Raw genomic sequence first — 22,560 nt, 5'->3', positions numbered from 1 at the left:
GCTCTCATTTATTTTATTTTTTCAGATTAACTGCCACTTAACCCTGGCATCAACGTTCACTTCCTGTGGGGTTTTCCTCTTAACATTTTTGAATTCATTCTATGCCTTGTTTGTTTAAGTGTTGTTTTAGGGATTTTTTTCTTTTTTTTTCTCTTTTTTTCTTTTTTGCTTTGTTTGTTTATTGCTAAATAGCACAATATACAGTTAGGTAAACACACACACACACACAAATATCTCTAACACTAAGTTTTGATTAACAATTTGGAAAATAAAACACTTATTCTAATACATCAATTCAAAACATCACTTAGCGAGTAACATCTAAACTATGCTATTTAGATACATTTTGTTCATTCTAATACTGCATTGCAACTACAGCAAGTGGCTAAAACCTCGCCAGTCCTTTTACAAATGCATTTGATCAACAATATTAGTCACAAGTCTTCATATAAAGCCATTTGTTATCTGCCATATTTTCACTCTTGCAAAGGAATTACTGCATTACATCTGTTGCCATTAAAGATAGAGCTCATTACGGTTACGTTGTTACAATGGTAATGACAAACACTCTGACAACATAAGCACTAGTTAAAATGTTAAAAATGTTAAATGATTATGCACAAGGTAAAGCAATTCAAAAACACAACAAAAAGGGTGACATTAACCAAGAAAAGACTGCAGTGACACTGTTTGTTTTCAATCACATATTGCAGTCATAAAAACTGAGCTCCAAATAGTCCAATATGTATGAAGGATCTCAATGGAAAATATACAGAATTTCAACATTTGGGGTCTTGTCAAAGACCGTATTGATCTTATGGTTTTGGGCTTTTTTTAAATGGCAGAATATGGAAACATGACAGTCGAATTTTCACCTGGTTTTCTACTGCATTCCACATGTGATCTTTGGGAACTTGTAAATAGAATTACTCATCACACTTGACAGCAGAGACATAGCTCGGACCTTAGACGTTCTAGATTTTTACATAAATTTACATTTTGTTCAATGTTAGAGGTAAACAAAAACTTACGTGCAGTAAATTTGTCCTATACATTATAAACATACACATTTCATTGTCATTTAATGTAACAATATACGATAGAGCACATAGACTAGTTTCATGGCCATTGGCATATCCATTACTAGTAAGTAAGATAAGGTCCCTTCATACCATCTGCCTATAGTCACACTTTAATCTGCTTCTGGATCATCCTGGATGATCATTCTGGATCATCCATCCATTTACAAGTTACTACTCACATTCGTTGGTACATTTAGCATTTAGTAAAGGCAAATTTAAACTCTTGTTTTTAAAAGAATAGGGAATGTACGTTAAATGAGTTAAATAGGGAATGAAGTTAATTTTGCACATAATTTCTTATAACAAGTGTACCAGCCAGGATTCGTACTCGATTTAACATTGATCTAGACCTGTAAATCTGTCATCTAAAAAAAGAAAAGAAAAAAAAAACTACAAATAAACACAACATAAAATGGCAATACTAACAAAAAATATAGCAAATTACAGTCTATAGATAAACCACTGCCTACAGTTTACACATTATGACCTCTGCTGTAATGATTTTATGATTTTAAGAAGTGACAGTTTCTAGTTTTGGATACATTTCTAAATATATATTGTATATTAAGATTTTCAAGCTGAGTTATTTGTTAAGTGTACAAAGAAATAGGTATATAGAGATGCACACAATTACAATAAAATATCGCTAGCAAAAAGAGCAGGAAAAAAATGATCAGTGATCAGATTTTTAAAACCTTTTATACACGACGAAGTATAGGCTATCAATGCTAAAAAAAAAAAATTATATCATGGCTAAAAAAAAGAAAAAAAAGAAAGTTTTACCCTTACCATTTTTAAATACCCTGTCTAAACTTCCACCAATAATTTGTCCGTTATCATCGATTTCAATTTGACAGTTTCTAAATGTCATTACAGGGTCTTTGTGCTCAGTGTAATTCTAGTTTCATGCTCGTTGTAAAGCCCTTCCCCACCCACTCACACAACATGCACATTTCAAAAACCTCTCATGGATTATAAGGTTTTTAAAAAATTACTGTATTTAAAATAGTTCTGCATCTCTCACAATCTCTGAAAAAAGAAACAGGTAACAAAATACTAAAATACTTTTCCATTAGTTGTCACATCACTGCTTGAGAATAAGCAGTCATATTGGGTGATCAAAAAAAATCTTTTAAAAAAAAAAGGAAAACAATTATCATATAATCAAAATGCCTTTATAGCATTGAAACTGTATTCACCCTCTTGATTGACAGTTGGCCATGAGTTCTTTTTTTCTTTTTCTTTTTAGAAATCTCAGCCATAAGCATTAGTTTCCCATCATAGGTATTCCAATTGCACAAACACACAAAACATGACACCCAGTTTGTATCTAGGGCTAATGGGAAGACTTGCGTGAAAACAAACTCAACAGCCACTGCTGCATCAAGAGAATGGATGACATGGACATTCAAACCACCAACTTCTTGAGGTCTGTAGAAATAATGGTCCCTGCTTTGCTGATAGTGGTAAATATGTCCATCAGCGGTTTCAGACAGGTACAGTGTGGTTTATTCAGACCATGGTCATTAAGTAGGAGCTTTATTACTTCTATGGATAGCCTATCAAGTGAGGAGCACACTCATAAAAATATCCTTGAATTTAAAAATGTTATGCCTACGCTCCTATTCGATTACGAAAAAATATAGTGTTAACCACTGAATGACCATGACTGTTACAGCAACACACACTGATGTTTTATGAAGAACCCCACTGTGCTTTGGAATATCTACATATCTACAGTATAAAGTGCAGCACATCAGAACAGCTAGATGAATGGTTAATCCAATCGGAGTTGGATGATTCTGACATGGCATGAGATAAAATACCATTTGCATCGGGATCTAGTTGCATTTTACCTCCAAACTGAATGAGATTTGTAGATCAAATGTATCAAAATAGCTTGGTGCACTACAAGTGAAAATACCTGTGTGATTTAGCCATTTCAGAAGCATCTGTGTGTAGACACAGTATATGTTTTTTTCCCTATGGAAAACAACAACGGGAGAAGCAGAGTTGAAGCTCTGGTAGAGCAAATCATCAATTCAACTGATATCACCTGCATAAGGCTTTCACTTAAGTTTTCAGTTTTGGATAGTGAATTCAAATCTCCCCAGTGGTTTTCCTCTCGTTTTCGTTAACAAATCATACAATACACAGCTGATTCTAATACACGTAAAGCCCTTCATAAGCATTACAGAGCAGTCAGGAAAATGAAAAATAAAAGATACCATCACGAAATAGACTACAAAAATCAGGAATAGGTACTGAGCAGCGTGGCAAAGGACCGTGCATTTGTATGATGAGGCTTAAAGCCTCGAGTCGTCTTATTTTAACCTCTCCTGCTCACTATTTCCATGCGTCAAGCTGATGGGGATCAGGTGGAAGGTAAAGGGAGTCTGGGGTGAACCCTTGTTCTACGCAAGATGACACTTTCGCTATCTGGTTTCACTTACTCGGAGACGAGCCCTGAAACTTTAACTGGCCCACAGTCATACAGGATAACAAGTGGCTATGTATATATTTGCTTTTGCATATCTTGGCACTCGAGGTATTACTTTAGTGCTGAGTCTAACAAACCAGAGCTTGGGAAATACCTATACTGGTCAGGGCGGTCTGTCTACTACTACAGTGTGCTGTCTTTCTAAATAAATAATAAACGCAAAGCCTGATTGCCTCTCTTGCTAAAGATCATCTGCACAATACAAAATGAATGTTTACTCATTTTTAGAGTGGTAACATGATCTGGATTGCATGTCCTCTCCTCTCCACCTATTCCTAGTATAGCCGCGGCTTCATCCCTCGTCTCCCTCTTTTTCCGTTCCAGAAAAAGAAAGTGAAAAGCCACTTCATAATTGAAAGAAATAGGTATAAAGTTCACTCCACGTGTGCCAGCAAAACAAGGGGCAATGTATCCTTTACATCTCTACACCATCAGGTGGTCACATGCCTCTAACCTTTTATAGTCTCAGTGCCCTGACACTGGGACCTGTGTAATATATAGTTACAACCTCCTGCACAATTCACAAATACTTGGAAAGGCAATTAGACATCAAAAGTGCTAAAAGGTGGAGCTGAAAGATCAAAACAACAACAAAAGAGAAATATTCTTTAGTGATTACTGGATTAGCAAATGTCTCACAGATAAAAAGAAAGTAACAGCTAAATATAGAGGCAAGTGACCGAACCACTAAGGCCTTGTCCACACTAATATGTTTTCATTTGAAAACGCATCTCCGTTTTGTCCTTCCGTCCACACTGATATTGGGCCTGTTATGTGCTATTCACTTTCACACTGTTGCTAAAATATGTTACTTTGCACACTCTTCATATCCACAGTCCTGCAAAGATGACAGAAAATTCACTCGCATTTGCTGTCCCGCGGCAAAACATGAGAGTAGTTGCGTTTTAGGCCAAACATATAATGGTGAGTGAGTGCGACCTGGACGCATCAGTGAATGGTGAGATAATTTGCTAAATAAAAGGATCCTGCCAGAAGAATTGCGTGATAACTTGATAATTTCTTGTTCTGTCTATAACATCTTAGTGAGGTTTTATGAGGGTTTATGCATGCACTGTAAGGTGAATTTAGCGAATTTGAAAACGCTAGTGTGGACGGAGAACGTTTTGAAACGAAAACTCCGTTTTCAAATCTATCCGGATTAATGTAGACATAGCCTAAGGTAAACTGACATAATACATAACACTTAAATCTAAATACACTTCAATATGTACAAGAGAAAACACAAACAGTACACATTTTGGGTCTCTAATCTATCATGTCTAAATATGACGAGTGCTTTAGAGAGGAGAAAAAGGCCAATTAAAAATAGCATATCAAGGATGCTTATCTCTAACATAATTTGTAGCTTTTTAAAGGCCAATATTCACTGTTTTGAGTTGAGAAAATGTCATTTCCATGGGAAACTGAAGCATTAATGTTCCTTGTGCTTCTCGATTACATATTTTTAAATTGAGTTTGACCATTTTCTCTGAAAGCCCATAGCAGACATGAAGGATTTCGAGATTTAAGCCATGAAAGATTTTGATCAAAAATTCCCCTTCAAATCACCACCCCCCAAACAAACATATAAATGTGTATATGTATGTACACCTATACAAATGCAATAAACTGACATTTGAACTGCAGTTAATAATCTTCAAAAATGCCTTAACTTTCAGAATCAAAAAAGGCTGCCTGTTTACTGACCGCAATACAAGTCCCACATGCAGCTGTCCAAATGGAGGAGACGTGGCCTCCTTTTCATCAGTGGATGTTGAGAGTTCATACAAGGATACAAAATAAGTCCACCAAATCAAGTCAAGCCAGACACATAATTAGTAATACGAGTAAAGAAATTCAGGGTTTCAGTTTAGTGGATACAGATTGACTTTCAGATCTGCCTGAAAATAAGAGTGGACTCTGTGAGGACTGAAACTGTAAGTTATATTACATTATATTTTTTACATATATATTAAGATATAAATGAATAGAACTTTTGTTTCATTTAACCTTCTGATTAGTGCCAGAAAATTAGCCATTTGATAAACAAACAGCGATGCATTTGCTAGTGTGGACTGTGTGTCTCTCATTCTGGCAAAGTTCTTCGGGGAAAGAGCATGCTGCAATCTGGGTTTGGGGCAAAATAACCTAATATGGTTCTGAAGGCTTTAAGTTTTTCTTGATCTGTGTTGGCAATATTTCGCTTCACTTTCTTCCAAAACAAGGCCAATAGAAGGAGATGATGTGTCCTTATCTTCATTATAAAAAGGAGCACTGATGATTTCATCCATTCTTTTCCACCGGATAAATTATGTCTGTCTGTCAACTTTAAAAATAAAAATCTTCATTGAGATGAGTGGCTGTCACTTGTTTGGCTCAGGTTTCCAATTGTCCAGAATATGAGGTTTTGTTTTCATGATTCCATGGGTGAATCGCAGGTGGGGTTTTTTTTTCTTTCTTTCTTTCATTGGAGAACTGAATTTGGAGGAATTTCCTTAAGATCACGTTTCTTCTGAATCATATGTAAAATGTAACAAAATCACTACATAGCGATGCCTACATTAAATTATAACTGAACGATTTTTAATGAACTATTTAAGAAAGAACATTTATACAAAAATGTATACCATATATATCCCTAGTTATATTTTCTGCATTTTTATTTAAATGTGATCCAATCAGTCAGTTTATAATAATTTTAGAAATAAAATATGAATAAAAAAAAATAAAAAAAATTTTTTTTTACTTGTCTGTTTCATTTTTAGTTATTAATCGTATCTACCTGAATGTTCTTCTAGCAATATTCCAGTGTATTATAATTGAAATTGCACTTTAAATCTACAGTTAGTTAACAAATACTGATAGAAATTAATTTTAGGTTCAAGTACTTAAAGCAAAAACTTGAGACTGTAATCTAAATGTATAAGCAAGTTCTCAGCCAGACATTTATCATTTGATACAGAGTTTAAAGCACTGCAAAGTACTTTTAGAGAGAAATATTATTAAAGGCCATTTTTTCGAGGAGCAAATCAGAAAGGTGTTTAGTCTGAGATTACATTTTCCCAATGTGGTAATGTTAGTCATTTCAAGTTAATTAAAACTGCCTCTAAATACCATTTTGATTTGCATATGGGTAGCCTGTCATAAAGTCCCTTTAAAAAGAAATGTTGTTCTTGTTTTTTCCCCCTCTAAATACTCTAGCAGCTACAGTGCCACATTCTGAAAAAGCAACAGACACTAAAGTGAGATCCCATTTTTTTTTTTCATAAAGTGCCCTAAAGATTGTGCAGTTTTCTTTTCAACTCAGCATGAGTAAATATGCTTTCACTGTCAGCGATGCTAACAGAAATGAAAGGGCCTGGAACAATTTGGGTCCCTAATTTTATATAATCTGGAACTGCTCCCTCTTTTCCAGTCCCTGTCCTGTCAGCGCCACTGTTTACAGTACTGCATATGGAAATAAATTAAGTAACCTAAACAAGCATCTACCACATTTATTCTAGTTTGTTCACTTACATGCATTTTATTTTAATTAATGAATTAATTGCTGTTAAAATAAATTAAATCCTATGAGAGCATTTTCATTAAGCGGAATAGAACTGATTTTTTTTTTTTTTTTTTTTGTCCCTTTAAAGTAGATATTTTAGATGTCTTTTAGGTGCCATATTTGAAGGAGACTTTTCCTCATGTTATGTAAGTTTGGTGTCTAATTTTTAAAGGAAGGTGTTTCTGAGGCTCCTTGACTAAACGACATCAGACTCCACAACACACTGCTCTGTGTACTCTTTCACCAGCTCCACTTTAAGGGTCTCCCTAAAGAAATCGGCCATCGGCTTCCACAGTGCGGGCTCCAGGAACACCTGACACATGACATAACCCTTCAGAGTGCCAGTGTGGCACCTCAGGTGGCACAACAGCTGTTGTATGGCCAGTGTCAGGTCTTTACCAAACATGTCGATGTTGAGGTAGTACCAGTCATCACCGATTGGCACATGGAAAGGGAAGGTGCACATGCTGGCCATGGTTGGGCGCCTGGCATCATCAACCATCCAATCAATGTCCTTCTTCAGCAGGATGTCCATGTTGCTAGACAGAGGCTTGAAGGGCTGCCAATCTTGAACAATGGTAGCATTGGGAAGGACACCCTGCATTAGAACATCGCTTAGGAAGAGCTGGTGCACCTCAGCTGGCTCCAAACGGACTGGGATGTTTGTGGTGGACAGACTCTCCCCTGATATAGTGATATTAGGCCCAAGATCAGCAAGGCGTAATTTTAGGTCTTCAGCATGGAAGCGCACCAGGAGGATTCCCTTCACGTTTGAATTTGGTGACAGAATGGAGACAATGTGGCTTTAGCTGGTTTTATTCAAGATAAAACCTTACCTAAACAAAATGTTTATATTTTAATGTAAATGGTTCTTACCTGTTTGGTGATGAGCCGGTATTTCTGGAAGTCTTTTGGTCCCAGTTGGTCATCTCTTGTCAATCTGCTGACTTTAACGTCAGGGTACTTGGACTTAACCAATTGAGAGCAAAACCGAAGAAGTACCCCTGCCACACCTTTCCCCCTCTCCTGTGGGGCAACACGAAGCCCTTCCACCAGCATGGTCTCACCATCATCAATAACACACACTGACTCCAGTGCAATCTGGAAAATGTAGTTGCATAAAAAGCAGACCTAAGTTATATCTACAATAGAGGAAAGGGAGAGTTTTTTTTAAAATAATACTCACCTTCATTTTGTTCTAAACCTACATGACTTTCTTTTATTCATGGAACACAAAAGGTATATTTTGAATAATGTGTTGATCAGTCTTTTCCAAATAATATGAATGGATGGTGCTGGGTCTGTCGAGCTGTTTAATTTTCAGTGAATAAATACATTTAAAGGTACACTTTGTAACTCAAAATTAACTAAATTTAAATAATGATTTACTATGGTAAGCCTATTGTGGGATGGTTTTCACTGGAAATTGCATACCAAAAAGCTACATTAACATCTTCAGCTAGTCAGCTTGAGATCCTTTCCATCGAAACTGGTTATGTCTCTTAAACCTGTAAGTGAATGTTTTATGAGCAGTAGGATAATCTTTCTCTTTTTTAGTTATGAGAAAGAACCATATTCATCCGCACAGTCATGCAGAGCTAAAGCACAACCAAAACAATGTTCTTCCGCAAAATGCATGTAGTTTTGTGCTGACGCAAAACCTTGTACCATTAAAAAAACCTTTTCACTGCTTGGCTTCAGAAGACACAATGTTTGTGGAAAGAAGTTTTCAGCCTTTCGAGTTGTAATTATCAACCTGTTGTCAACTAAACATAGAAACTTATAGGTCTTTTCTGCCGAAATAAAAGCTGGATGGTTTACCCTTGAAAGTAAAGAAAATAATAAATATATATAAATATAAAATATAAATTATATTAAAAAGTATTGATTTACAGTACAGTTGTATTAATACAATAGTAATATAAATATAAATATAAAAATTATGTATTATAATTTATAATTAACTCTAATTAAAACATTTAATTATAAATTAAAAATACAAGTTAGGCAAGTTGTTTTTATTAATTTTGCCTGGATGTTTTAGAAGAAGCTATTATGTTTTCATTTGAGATTAAATGTTTATCATATCACAATTCAAAATGTAATAAATTACAAAATAGTTGCAATATAATTTTTGGGCCAAATCATGCAGCCCTTCAATAGATTCATTCAAATATCCTGTATGTTCCTTACATGTTTCCCCCAAAAAAGAAAGTCATATGAGATTGGAATGACATGGGGATGGATGAATGATTTTCATTTTGGGTGAACTATTCCTCTGAAGGAATGAGGGTGTAACACGCACTGTAGAAAATCTCTCCGTATCCGCTTTCTTACCACTTTGCCTTGCTTGCGAGCCAAAATGACAGTGCGGTTGCTCTCTTGCAGCCAGGCTTGATAGCGGGAGGGCAGATAGTCCAGGCCACCATAGATATCCTTGCTCATGGCCATGATGTCATCAAAGTCCTCTTCCGTTGCCACCGTAAACTGTAGGCCGGTCTGAGGAGGGGCCTCAGGGAGCTGAGAGCAAGGCAGGCCGTTTTCAATCTTCATCCTTAGAGCTGTAGACACAGTCAATCATGGAAAGAGTTTTACAATGAGATTTCTACTTGAGAATTACGTTATGATCTGAGACCCAAAAAGAGGTTTCATCTGACATTCAACTTTTTGTCCCTTTGCAAATTTTATAAGTTTCAAGGATGTCAAGATTGAACTTTACCAAAGAAAAATGTGTGAGGGTCCTTATCAGCTCAGTACAGTGCAAGGTTTGTGCTTCATGTCGCATTGTTTATCTTCCCATGCCAACACGCCAGCAGGTTGGCATCAATAGCGGCAACTTGTAACCGTGCCCAAATGCGAGACAGACGCCCCTCAGCCAACGCACATACACAGACATGTCCACCTCCCATTGCCAGAACCCTTAATCCTTTTTTTAATTCTCACTAAGCAGCATTGCCCTGGTTCCCAGTGGAAAATAAACACATTTTTTGATAGGACTTGGGAAATAATGGGGTGAGACATCCAGGGGAAGGTGGAGCGGACGGGTAGGCAGATGTGTGCAGGCACGCATATATGGGTAGTGAGTGTCAGGGATTGAAAGGCAGAAAATCCGTGCAGCGGGAACAACACTGCGAACAAGTCACAGAGCAAACATTGTTTGCACCCCCTTGGGCCCTTACCGGTTGAGAAAGCCCTGGTACTTTTCCATTGATGCACTACTGTAATGGGAAAACCCTTCATGTCCGAAAGCTTATTTGGATTTGGCAAACATATATGGGACAGCACTTTGTGATGCTGTGACATAAACTATTCACGCATGGTTCATTTGCCAATTGCTATGCAATTTTCGATTTCCACATTTCCATGTGACTCTCTTAGTCTTTCATTTGCCCTTCAATTTGTAATGGGATTGTTCGCTTAAACTCAACAGATGTCTGATATTTCCATTGGGCCGGATCAATGTGTTTCCCTAGATTCCTTAACCTAACTCATGCTCGGTCAGTCTAGGTCTGGTAACCCTTATTAACCCCAAATGAATTTATCTCTGTAAATAAGAGAACAAAAAAATATCAAAGCACCAATTAGCAAATTCCATCAGGTTAGTGGAATCTGTGAGGCTGCATAACGGTCCATTAATGAGTTCCAAACAATTGTGATTTTTATTTATTTATTAATTAGTTCTTTTGAAAATATAACTCCTCAATGGACTTTAGCACCCATGTGTTAATTAGTGTCTGTGAACATGTAGTTATAGTGCATGACATCTTTCAATGAGATGTGTTATATAATTGCAAAAAAAGTCATTATCTGCTGTTATATCATAGGGCTTGACTTGTCATCTCTCCGTGGGACAGAATTTAAAGGTGCCTCAGGCGGAGTTATTACAATTACATCACTGAAGGAGAGGATGAATGTGAAAAAAGTATCAAGAAGAAGTATAACATCAAGAAGAAAAATCATGCTTTAAACATGCTTGGGGGAAAATATGGGGATTAAGTATGAAGCCAAGAAAACAATCACATTGTTGAGTAGATCATGGGGAGCTGGTAGAGAAAGACTATGTAAATCTAGTCAACAAATAAAGCTCTCTGTATGTTTTACAACTGACTGCTCCATGAAGTACTGGAATCCGACATGCACAGATAAACATCTTCTTCAGAGACACTGAACAGAATATCTGAATCTGCCCTTTGTTTTCAGTCTTTTAACCAAAGCTACTTACATTGTATTCAGAGTATACATTTTATCAATTCACGCATTCCCTGGGAACCATGACGTTGATGTTGCTCTACTGTGAGAATTTTCACGGGCCCCTGTGCTGTGGTTATAGATCTGGGCTGGTAATGTCAAAAGGCTCTAAGTTCAAACATTGCAAGGAGTGATCAGTGGGCTGTAGCATAACCACGTTATTCCAGGTATTATCTTTTTAATAAATGTACTGTGCATTGGTTTGAATAAGTGTCTGTTGGGACCACATACTTAAATTAACAAAACTAACCCAGTTAACCCCTGCTCTTGCTTTCTATTCAAGCCGTGATACTGTTATGGTCAAGTGGGCTCTCATGAGTTTATTGCACACTGCATCATTTTATAAATACATGCTCCTACAACCTTTAACAAAGACAACTGATTTGATGCATACTAGTATGATGTAGTGTCTGACCCGACCAACAATTCGGCACTGCCAAATAATGGGCTTCTGTGAGCTTCTAATAGGTTCAGTTTGATTGAGATTGTACCCATTATAGTTTATTTTCACTATTACTGTAGTCAGGCAAACACTTGCCACCTGTTAAAAATGAAATGGAAAAAAAAGTCACGTTCGGGCTAAGGTCCTCAATAGGTTTTGCATCTCAACATCATATTAATTAAATATAACAAAGGTCAGACGTGTCTGTCTAATAACTTCAGTTTTGTTTTCATACAAGAATCACAATTTGGTAAAATGCAAAAAATTAAAGGGAAAAGGGAAAATTTTAAGATATGTTCATGTAATTAATGGGGGGAAACATTATCAAGACAAAAGGAGGTTGGCATACTGAGAAGGTCATAAGGACATAAATGAAAGTGTAATCTACAAGGAACGTTACATCATTCTGTTCTCTCTACAAGCTTATTGAGGCACATTTACATAATCTGAATAAAAAATCCCGTTCAAAGGAAACATTTATTCTGTTAACCGGCACTTTGCTTTAAATAAGAACATCATAGATAAATCTGAGCATCATACATAATGTGAATAAAAAATATTATAATGGTAAATAATTCTGGACTAGATAAACTATTCATCATCCATTCTCGTGCATCACACAATTAATTTAATCTATTCTGTCCTTTAAATTCCTGTCTTAGATGACAAAACATTGCATTCTGTAGCTTCCCCTCCCATATGTGTTCATATAAATTCATTAGACCAGATTATGGGAGCACAGAGGATAACCTTGAAAAATAATGTCCCTTTCATAACATTTCCATTTTAAATGCCTGCAATACAATTCAGTAAGAAAAAATTGTGATGTATAGATTTAGAAACATCAGTGTTAAATACGAATCCATCAATACATGATGAACAAGAGACATACTGAAATTAGTTAATTCGCAATGCTTTTGTGTTTTAATTGCTCTTTTTTCATGCAGTGTCATTTTGGCGTCTCATGTCAGCATAAAAGCAAACTGACAAACTGTGAATATTTTATTATAGAACACATATTTAGGTCAGTGGTAAGTTCTGTTCGTGTCACATGGTGAACATGATAACAAAGTGGAGTCAACACAGCAAGCCCTGTATGAATATGTGAAGATAAAGGTGACAGCATTTTGAGAATGCAGAAAATAATCTAATTTAACAGAAAGTTCACCCAAAACAAGAATTTTGTCACAATTTATTCTCCCTCATGCCGTTCCTTATGTGTGCTTTTGTTCTGTGGAGCACAAAAGGAGTAATTCAGAAGAATTTTCACACAGTTATTTTTTATACAATGCAAGTTCATAGTAACCAAATAGTGTCAAACTCCAAAAAGACCTAAAAAACAACAGTCCTTATTACTTGTGCGCTATATTCAGAGCCATTTCAGTTATTTGTGCGAGGAACAGAACAAAATTTTGGATTTTACTCCTTAAATTTCATTCTCCATCCTGCTTTTTTGGCGCATTGCATACTCTTACAAGACATGTTAGAACCAACTGCTTTTTGACTTCAAACCTTGTGCAACGTGCCAAGGTTAGGGGTCACCAACCACACACAAAGCTATCATATGACACAAGGCATAGGAACTATTTTTATAGAGGTTTTTTGTCCTTTTTTGGAGCATGACACCCATGGTCACTATAAATGGATGAAAAAAAATATCTATTGCGTTCCATGGAAAAAATTAACAATACAACATATATGGATTTGGAACAACGTGAGGGTGAGTAAAGAATGACAGAATTTTTATTTGTGGGTGAATTATCACTTTATTCATTAGTCATTCTTGACAACAATGAACAAAAACAACTTGCATGCTTGAAACAATATTCTTGACAGATAAAAATGTGTTCAGTCAAATTATGACCATCAGGACCACATATCTCTCTTCAAGAGGCACAGAAGTGTGTGTGTGTGTGCGTGCGTGTGTGTGCGTGCGTGCGCGCGCGCAAAGAACTTGAGAAAATGCGCTCATTAAATGCAGTAGGCTATTGCGGTATGTGGAGCAAAGTCAAAAACCAAAAGTAGCATGATAAAATGGGCTAAGCATGACACTGGTACATGCCTTGCACTACTGCAGCAGCTTGCCTGCACACTATGTCCATTAATAATAGGGCATGCCATATGTCTACTTCTCGCGGTTATGTCATGTATTACACTGGAGGTATGGTGCGTCAGCATGGGCATTCACGTGCCAGTGGAAAATAACTATGATATGAGCCTGCCGACTTCACCAGCAAGAACTACAAAACACGAACAGGACATGCACATTGCATCGGTTAACGAAGAATCGGCCTACATTCGACTTACATTAGATTTAGAATTCTTAAAAAACAAAGTCAGCAATTAACATTTCTATAAATAGGGATATTATATAAATACAACAGATATATGATGATATTTAACGATGGATGCATTCAACATCTTCAAAGCCGTGTCGTGTTCTCAGCATCACTGCAATTCTACCCTATTGATTCGCCCCGCCCCCACTCGAAACACAAATTTAAAAAAGCAATGATTTAACTAATTCTTGCTAATAGATCTCACTCTAATGGTGCAATACTTACCGTATATACATTCATATAATGTTTATATTTATATTGTAAATTCTAATATAAATAATAAATAAATATATATATATATATATTTGTGCATTGTAGCCTACATAACGTTTTGACACGTCAAGCGGGGAGGCATTAGACAGGAATTCCTATCATCTATTAACGAAGCAGTTCCATTGTTACTATTATAACTGGATTATTCGATACATTTCCATTTTCCACAAATTCCGTACCGGCATCCGGCGTAAATTGAAAAACGCCGCACGCAGAGTGACCAAACGAAAATAGGCTGCTCGACATGAATGCCAACATATAACAAAACCTATACTGCGGGGTTCCCGGCGAATTCTTTACATTTCATTCAGTGCCTTGTCGGCTCTAAGAGATATTAATTAGGGCCGTGCAAAATAGCCGTGAGACTTGAAAAAGGGTGAGAAGGACAATACAGCAAATGCGTGATGTTCATGACAATTTGAAGACGTGAAAATCCAAGTACAATGACTGTTCGACCGCGCCGAGCCCTTGCCATGCATAGGCTGCACGAGCAAAATCCTTTCTAACGGGCACAGAGGACCATTTCACTTACCTCTACGTCGTGCGTCGGACCGGTGATGAATACAGAGGTCAGATTGGCAGATGCTGAATAGATGTAAGCTTTCGTTGCACTGCGGTTAGATTAAAGGCAGAATTTTGAGGTAATGCCGGTTCAGGCTTACAATATATGAAGTATGAGGTCACTGTAAAGCCCCTCCCAGAATTCCCATCCTCATCCCCATCCCCCAGTAAGGAGCAGAGAGGTATGCCAACCCCCTAAACCATCACCCAATCATGATCGACCTCTCTCTCTTCTCTCTCCATCTGCCTCTCTCCCAATGCGTCCGAACACTAAGAGTGCTGTTCTGTTGACTCAGTGCATGCTTTGCTCCCCTTGGTTTTTGCAACTTAAATAGATACTGTACATACACAGCTGCATTTGAGTAAATGTGCTTTGCATATACAAAAGAGATGGTGCACAGGTGTTCGGACAAGTATCGACATTGGTGACCTTTTTCAGCCCAAGGTCCTTTAGGTAGATAGAAAGAACCCTATATATTATTACATATTGTACAAAACTGAGTGTTGCATTTACTGGCCTATAGTAGCAGGCATATATCATAATAAAATATTTATATAGCCTACCTGATCATATACTTGTACATTAGGCTACATTAAAATTCGATGTAAATTTTAATAATTTTAAAGCAGGCGCGCACAATGCAACATTTAGCTGAACTCTTGCTTCTTAATTTTGTTAAATACCATTTTTTCTTACTTTTTTTCCGTAAACAATAATTTGCAGATTCTAGGCCTACTAGTGCCAAGGACCCCTAGAGGTCATGTTGAAGACACAGATGGGTTTATTACTTTTCCATTTGGCTAACTAAAAAAAAGAAAGAAAGAAAGAAAGAAAGAAAGAAAGAAAGAAAGAAAGAAAGAAAGAAAGAAAGAAAGAAAGAAAGAAAGAAATGAAATAGGCCTATGACTTCAGTCATGATGGTTAATGTTATGACGTTGAAATCTGTAATTGACACCAATGAAACAAAATATGTAATACATAATACATTTCAGATTAGACGTAGATTAAAGATACAGACTGAAAAAGCTTACCGATAACATATCTTTGAAATGGCAAAAACAACACAGATTAAACAATGATAACATTTTAATTAGGTTTGCTGATACTGATGCAAAATGACTTTTGTCATCAAGACAATTTGGAACTATTAAGAAGTACAATAGACTTCTGTAATATTTACACACAAAAAAACCTCTGACCTACTTTTTCATTTTGTTGAGACTAATGAAATGTGTTTAATGCGGGATTCTAAACTGAATTAATTGGTGAACATAAGGCAGACTTCAATAATTTAACACAAAAGTGGAAGACAAATTCTCACAATTTCTCAGTTTTGGCACGGCAAAAGAATAAACATAATAATATACAAATAAATAATCTGTCAATGTTAAAGTTAATGGAAAAGGATGCAATGAAAGTGAATGGTGACTGAGGCTGTCAGTCCTTTTTAAACATATTCATCTTTATCATTATGTGTATATGTATATTCGTCCATATGGAAAATCAACTTTAAGTTCATGTTAAACTATACAGATGATACTCATTTCGGGAGTCGCGTCATATTTGGACAGTAAGTAAAATGGAAAAGCCTTCTGAGGCAAATCCTCTTAAGGTTATAAAATAGAAAAATATGATGTGATATATTTAGATTTACTAAATCAGATTTTAATAAAATCACTTTCCTTTTAATCTTTATTCTGCTTTTTTATGCAAGTGTGATCATAAAAATACAATTCCTAACCTGACATTCATTGTGTAAATCAATTTGACTAGCTTGACCTTGTTTTGTCTCATCTTACAAAGCCCCAAGACGGCCGAAGTTTGGATTAAATGCACCATAAATAGGAATTATGAAACACGGGGACAATCGCCTTGAAAATGACAAGGCATTCCGATGCAAGAGCTGTGTTTAGATAATAGTTTGTTTGTTTGTTTGTTTGTTTTACTCAAGAGTGTTTGTCAGTAAAATATAACAACTTATCTGAAATTATATGACAAAATGTTCATTCTCCCTTATATAATCAAACATGTTTTATGAAATAATAAAATATCCAAAAACAGTCAAGGCATACACATTAATTTAATTAGTTTTATCCGATCAATCACTAAAACGTCTTGGCATCTCTCAGTTTTTGCAGAAAACCGCAGTTGTAAGACTTTCACACATCCACTAAAATCATGTCATGCAATCACCAGCAGAGGTCATAATCACCACAGAATTGATCCATTCTTCATGACAACCTCTTTAGGCCTACATCTTTACCAAGCATTGCATAGCCTACCTTTTTTTTCATGCTTCCTTTTGCATTTAATTTATCTTTCTTAATTGTCTGTTTATAGACTTCTGTCTACCTTTTGTTTTCAATTATGATTCTGGGTTTTAATTTGGATTCGTTTGCAATGCTCATGTGGAGGATTTAATCTTAAAGATAATGCAGGCCATGTCAAGAATGCCATAGCCTATCATTTTGAATATGTATGTAGGCTATATTGTTATATGTAATAGCCTACATATATTCAGCATAAATACTGCATTTTATATAGGTCTATATATATACATTAGGCTATATATAGTCTAGTCTTACAGAGTCATGTTAAAATAATTCAAATTAATAGATCATGCATTATATAGCAGATGGCTCAGCTACTTGAGGGAAAAAATACATTTCTTTATTCATATTTTTCGTGTGTGCACTATAACCAGATTATGGTATCAGCACCATGGTTTAAACCATATTTAACTAAACAGCTCCATGTCACTGTGTTAAATTTCGATAGTAGCCTACTATTAAAATACCTAGTATTGACATATTTAGCCAGTTGAAGGTGACCTCAGTGCTTTTGGTGTTCACAAAAACGATATACCTGTGAAAACGTCATAGGATTACATTTATGGTCAATATTAACAACGGGGGTTATAATTTAATCTTTGGTAACAAAATTGGTCAAAACCTAGACAATAATTAAAAGGCGATACCAAGTGAGAAATTACTTCTTGGTAATTTTTCTAGTCTTTTTTGGAACCAGTATATGCATAGGTAGCGTGGCCGAGCGGTCTAAGGCGCTGGATTAAGGCTCCAGTCTCTTCGGGGGCGTGGGTTCGAATCCCACCGCTGCCAACGTTTTTGAATGTACGGCTAGCATCAGCCGTAATACATGTACAATTTAGAGTTCTCATGACACATAAAGATGCCTGAATGCCTACATTTAGGCGGAACTGGATATGAAGTATAATCAGAGAATGTCTAATAGGAAGAGAATTGCTGCTTACTTCCGGTTTCTGGACTGGCTGCAGTAACACGTCTCTGTCCATGCGGGGGCGCTCGCAGGCGAGTGCAGAATGAATGGAGGTCTATGGCGAAAAACCCTCAAAATCCACTTTTCTCAGGATATAATTTTTTAGATTAGACGGGCTCTGGTATAATGTCATATGTGGCTTCAGTGGTTCCATCACAGGCGGAAGTACTTTACCGTTGATGAGATGTCAGATCAGAGTTGACGGAAATTAGATCTATCACATCATATTGCATGCGGGAGGAAAAAAAACTTGAAAAAACATATATTTTTGATGCAAAAATTGTATATTTCAGGTCTTTTTGTCACTATCACAGGTTTAGACAAATACCAAGTGTGATAGTATACCGGTATTGTGAGAAATTCGCACTGCTGCAGTGAGAAATTCGTTTTCGTGTGAAAAGTTTGAGCGGTCTCTAGTGGTGTGTTTCACAAACGACAAGTGGTGCAAACTCTAGGCCTTATCTGCTAAGTTAACAGATGCTAAGTATAAACGAAAGTGAGTGCTAACGACCGCTTAGTCTTTTATAATATTTTTTTTATTCATTGAATTTTTAATATACACATATATAAAGTGTATATTGAATTAGACATCATAAACGAGAACAGCCTTTGCAATCGGACATGTGAAAACGCATTTCAGCTTCGTGGTTTTTGAGCCTCTTAGTGGCTCGTAGTGAGATACGGGTACTTACGTTGGCTCTGCACCTACCGAAACCCGCTGGACTTGTGTTGTCATAAGATAGTAAGTTACGGAAGTTTCTAATCTTTTGACTTTCCATCTAGCTTATTGTAAGTCATTTTAATTGATGGTTACCGTGCAGTCCTTCCTTAAAAGCTGTCCGTTGGTCAAGCGCTGCCCTACAGCTTACTTATGGAAAATATGTCATGTGGTGTGAATGCCGTTGGTGCCATTTAGATAATAAGATAATAAGATATTATATAGATAATAAGCAGTGGCTTCAGGAAAGCAACATGTTTTTCAGAATTCTGGCGCACTTTACAGAGATTGAACATTTTCGGTGTGAGGTTATTACTGCTGCATTTGTGACCTGTTTTGATATTCATACACATTCCTGTAATTAACTCCATTTAAAAAAAACCCTGACCTTCATTAGTTTCTCAGGTGCAAACCACTGATCTTTATAGAATGACGATGTCATTATATAGATCAGTGGTGCAAACCATCAAAATATAACTAAACCTTGATGGGACATAAAACAGAATTTAAAGAGAATTTGAATCTTTGAAAACAAAGCTTTTCTTGTTGAAATTGAAAGTTTCCTCTTCGAGTCCTTCTTAAAGGAATGTAAGTTATGGTTTAAAAAATAAATAAGCCATTGATATTTAGGGCTCCAAGCACCGAAGGTATCTTCACATTCATTTGAAATTGTCCTGTGACATCCTTTTAAATGTTGAATGTGGCACATGCTCAACACACATGATCAAACCCTAACTTCAGTAAAGATTCGATATGGATTTTGCTATAAAAACCACGCCGTAAGATACATTTAATTTAGATCACTGATCATTTTTAATGCTTGAGCTCTGATGATTGCCACTTGTGGCTATATTAATTTAAAATGTTGCTTTCCCATAATTTTGTGCTCCTTAATAAAGTTTGTTTAAGCTTAATGGGTAGTTATTAAAAATTAAATGTGAACATTTTCTTTCTTTTTTTACAGCAGGCAATTTCAGGGTACATTGGACATAACTTTTATCTAATCAGCAACTATGAAACCTCCATTTCGTCAGCGAACTGAACCGTCACGCTTTCTATTTAAGAGCATTGAGCAAAAACAGACAGTGAGAGACAAATCATTCTGCAAAGGATGGGCTCGCAAAGATCTACAGAGCTTTTTGCAAGCTTTGAAACTACAGAATAATTTTGAATCGGAGTTAGATCTGACCGAGCTTCAAAAGAAAGTTCCCCAACGATCTCTCAAAGAGGTAAACTCATTGCCATCACCCAAAACAGATTAAGCCGGATGAACATGCACATGTCCATTGTAATGCAATTACTGCTTGGTTTCAGATTGAAGACCTGATAAAGTCCCTGAAGTCACGTATGCTGCAGAAGGTTTATCTTCAGGTTCAGAGTCAGAGGAGGGAGCATCACAAGACTAAGGTTCCCATTGAAATCTGGGCAGAGCTGGTTCAGAAAATTTCCAGATCCCATGAGAAGACAATTTCCTCTGCCTTTTCCCAGGTCTGCATTTGACATTTCAATGTGGAAATGCACCTGACACCACACCAAAAACAATAATTTCTCAACCTTATTATGAATACACGGTTTTATTGAGCTTGTGGGAGGGGGAACTGGTTCGCCATTACTTTGACAGGATTAAAACTAAGGAGCAGACAAATAATGATGGATAATGTTTATATTTGACAATAAGGTTTTGTTACTTATGATACTTTTGAACTACAGTGATACACGAAGGTGTGTTACATTGATGCACCACAAGTATGTAAGTTCAGCAAATGATTCTGTCAATGATCTATATATCTTATGACAAACAGTATACTGTATTTTACTGCTTTATTGCCTTAGATCACCATAAAGCAGATAAAATGATAATAATTTCTGTTTATTTTGTACACTATCATCAGATGCTTGTGATTGCTGCCACAGAGCCCTGTGGCCTGATGCACTCTGAACCTCCACACTCCACCAGCCGAACACCTGCTTTCTCCAGACTTTACCCAGTTCAGTCCCATAAAACCCCTTCTCGGCCTTCTGCCTCGGGCATGAGCCCAAATCCTGGCGTTTTCACTACCTCAGCTACAACTCTTATTCAGCCTGACTCTAGTTCTAATGCTGTTGACCATATTAGCAAATTGGATAATGCATCAAGCAGTTCACCTGTAGTGCCTAACACATCTGAGACACCAACATCCTCACAGATGACAAGAAGCCCAAGCCAACTACAATCAGAAGCAGAACCAACAGTGTCCAGTCCTGTTTCCACTGATCCAGTGTCACCATCAGTTTCCTCAAATAGACACAATCCAGTTCGATTGGGACTGTTAGATAACGATAACTTATCCAAACCAAGAATGCTGAAGTGTGTCATGAATTTTGACAAGATTTATAAATATTTAAGTGGCGTTGGCTCTACAACCGGCAATTCATCCCTTACCTCTATGGGTATGTATTGTTATGATACATTTTAAGTATAATATTCTATTATGATATAAAAAGTGGAATAAATTATACTCTTCATGGCCATTTTACACATTGACCCAGGAATGTGGAAGTTAGATCAATTTAAACAGTATAAAACGTCTCATAATAACAACCCTCATGCCGTTCCAAACCTGTATGACATCCTTTGTTTTGTCTTTAAAAAGATTACAGTGAAAGTCAATGAGGATCAATGTTGTTTTTGAACCCCATTGACTTTGACTTTCATAAAAGTCAGTTAGCCGATCATGTGGGAACGACATGAGGATGAATAAATTATGACAGAATTGTAATTCTGGGTGAACCAATCTGTTATACATTTGTGAAAAGATCTCTATTTTTCCTCATATTTTATATATGTCCTCAGAGAGTGCAGTGCTGTTGGATATGCTGATGTGTTTGCCTGAGGAGCTCCCCTTACTGGACTGCAAGGAACTTCAACATCACCTCCTCCAGTTACACTCGCATCTCTCCAAAACAGCTTCTTCTTCAAACGTCCCATGTGCGAATGTAGCTGATTCTACTGTATTAACACAGAAACTTAGGACTACTACTGGATCCTCCACTGAGTCTGTCACAGAACCAGCAAAGGACAAAGACTGGGCTACGGCTGGCACCTGTCCTCTCAATCCTTTGTTAGTTCCAGTAACCTTGCTGAAAAGACTGTCTCTGGATTCTGAGAAATGATATGTTTAGGCTGAACCCCTTCAGTATTCAGCTGAGCCTAAGTAACCCTCTGTGTGGGTCTTATGTTTCACTTTTCTACTGGTTCAGATTTGTTCTTTTCTTTTGTTTGGGAAATGTGTGTGTAAAGTATTCATATTATTTCACTACACTTGAGTTGTTGATTCTGTTAAAATAAGTTTCTTATAAAAAGACATAAAACATGAAAAATAATTGTAACATTGAATATTTTAAGTGTCTACATCTTCAAATTGTTGTGAATGAAAACAACCGTTTATTGCAGTTTGTATATTTTCAGTATTATCACCAGTCTAGTGCTCTTGAGTTTTCATTTGTTAAAAAAAACAACAGTGTATACTTTTCTCATTTTGAATGCAATGCAAATAAAAAATTGTCAGTTAA

General features: G+C 36.5%; 2 protein-coding genes across 3 annotated transcripts; one reads left to right on the top strand and one right to left on the bottom strand.

Annotated features, from left to right (window-relative positions):
• Window positions 1-7,085: 7,085 nt before the first annotated feature.
• nat16 (N-acetyltransferase 16) lies at window positions 7,086-15,286 on the bottom strand. Its single transcript, XM_084109334.1, has 4 exons — window positions 14,964-15,286; window positions 9,467-9,690; window positions 8,006-8,230; window positions 7,086-7,892 (listed from the first exon to the last, which is right to left on the bottom strand). Exons 2-4 carry the CDS (start codon window positions 9,680-9,682, stop codon window positions 7,326-7,328), a joined length of 1,008 nt encoding a protein of 335 aa, XP_083965460.1. The 5' UTR covers window positions 9,683-9,690; window positions 14,964-15,286; the 3' UTR covers window positions 7,086-7,325.
• Window positions 15,287-18,718: 3,432 nt separating this feature from the next.
• Window positions 18,719-22,560, top strand: snapc2 (small nuclear RNA activating complex, polypeptide 2). 2 transcript variants are annotated; one of them, XM_084107803.1, is made up of 5 exons: window positions 18,719-19,032; window positions 19,973-20,237; window positions 20,323-20,496; window positions 20,901-21,438; window positions 21,842-22,560. In XM_084107803.1, exons 2-5 carry the CDS (start codon window positions 20,022-20,024, stop codon window positions 22,159-22,161), a joined length of 1,248 nt encoding a protein of 415 aa, XP_083963929.1. In that variant the 5' UTR covers window positions 18,719-19,032; window positions 19,973-20,021; the 3' UTR covers window positions 22,162-22,560. The 2 variants fall into 2 exon arrangements, with proteins under 2 accessions (XP_083963929.1, XP_083963930.1); XM_084107804.1 differs by having other exon boundaries at window positions 19,022-19,079.

This window comes from Abramis brama (assembly GCF_963993115.1).
Source record: "Abramis brama genome assembly, chromosome: 3".
Lineage (NCBI taxonomy): Eukaryota > Metazoa > Chordata > Actinopteri > Cypriniformes > Leuciscidae > Abramis > Abramis brama.
Note: the sequence above shows the minus strand (reverse complement) of the source record. Positions and strands in the feature narration are given on the sequence as shown.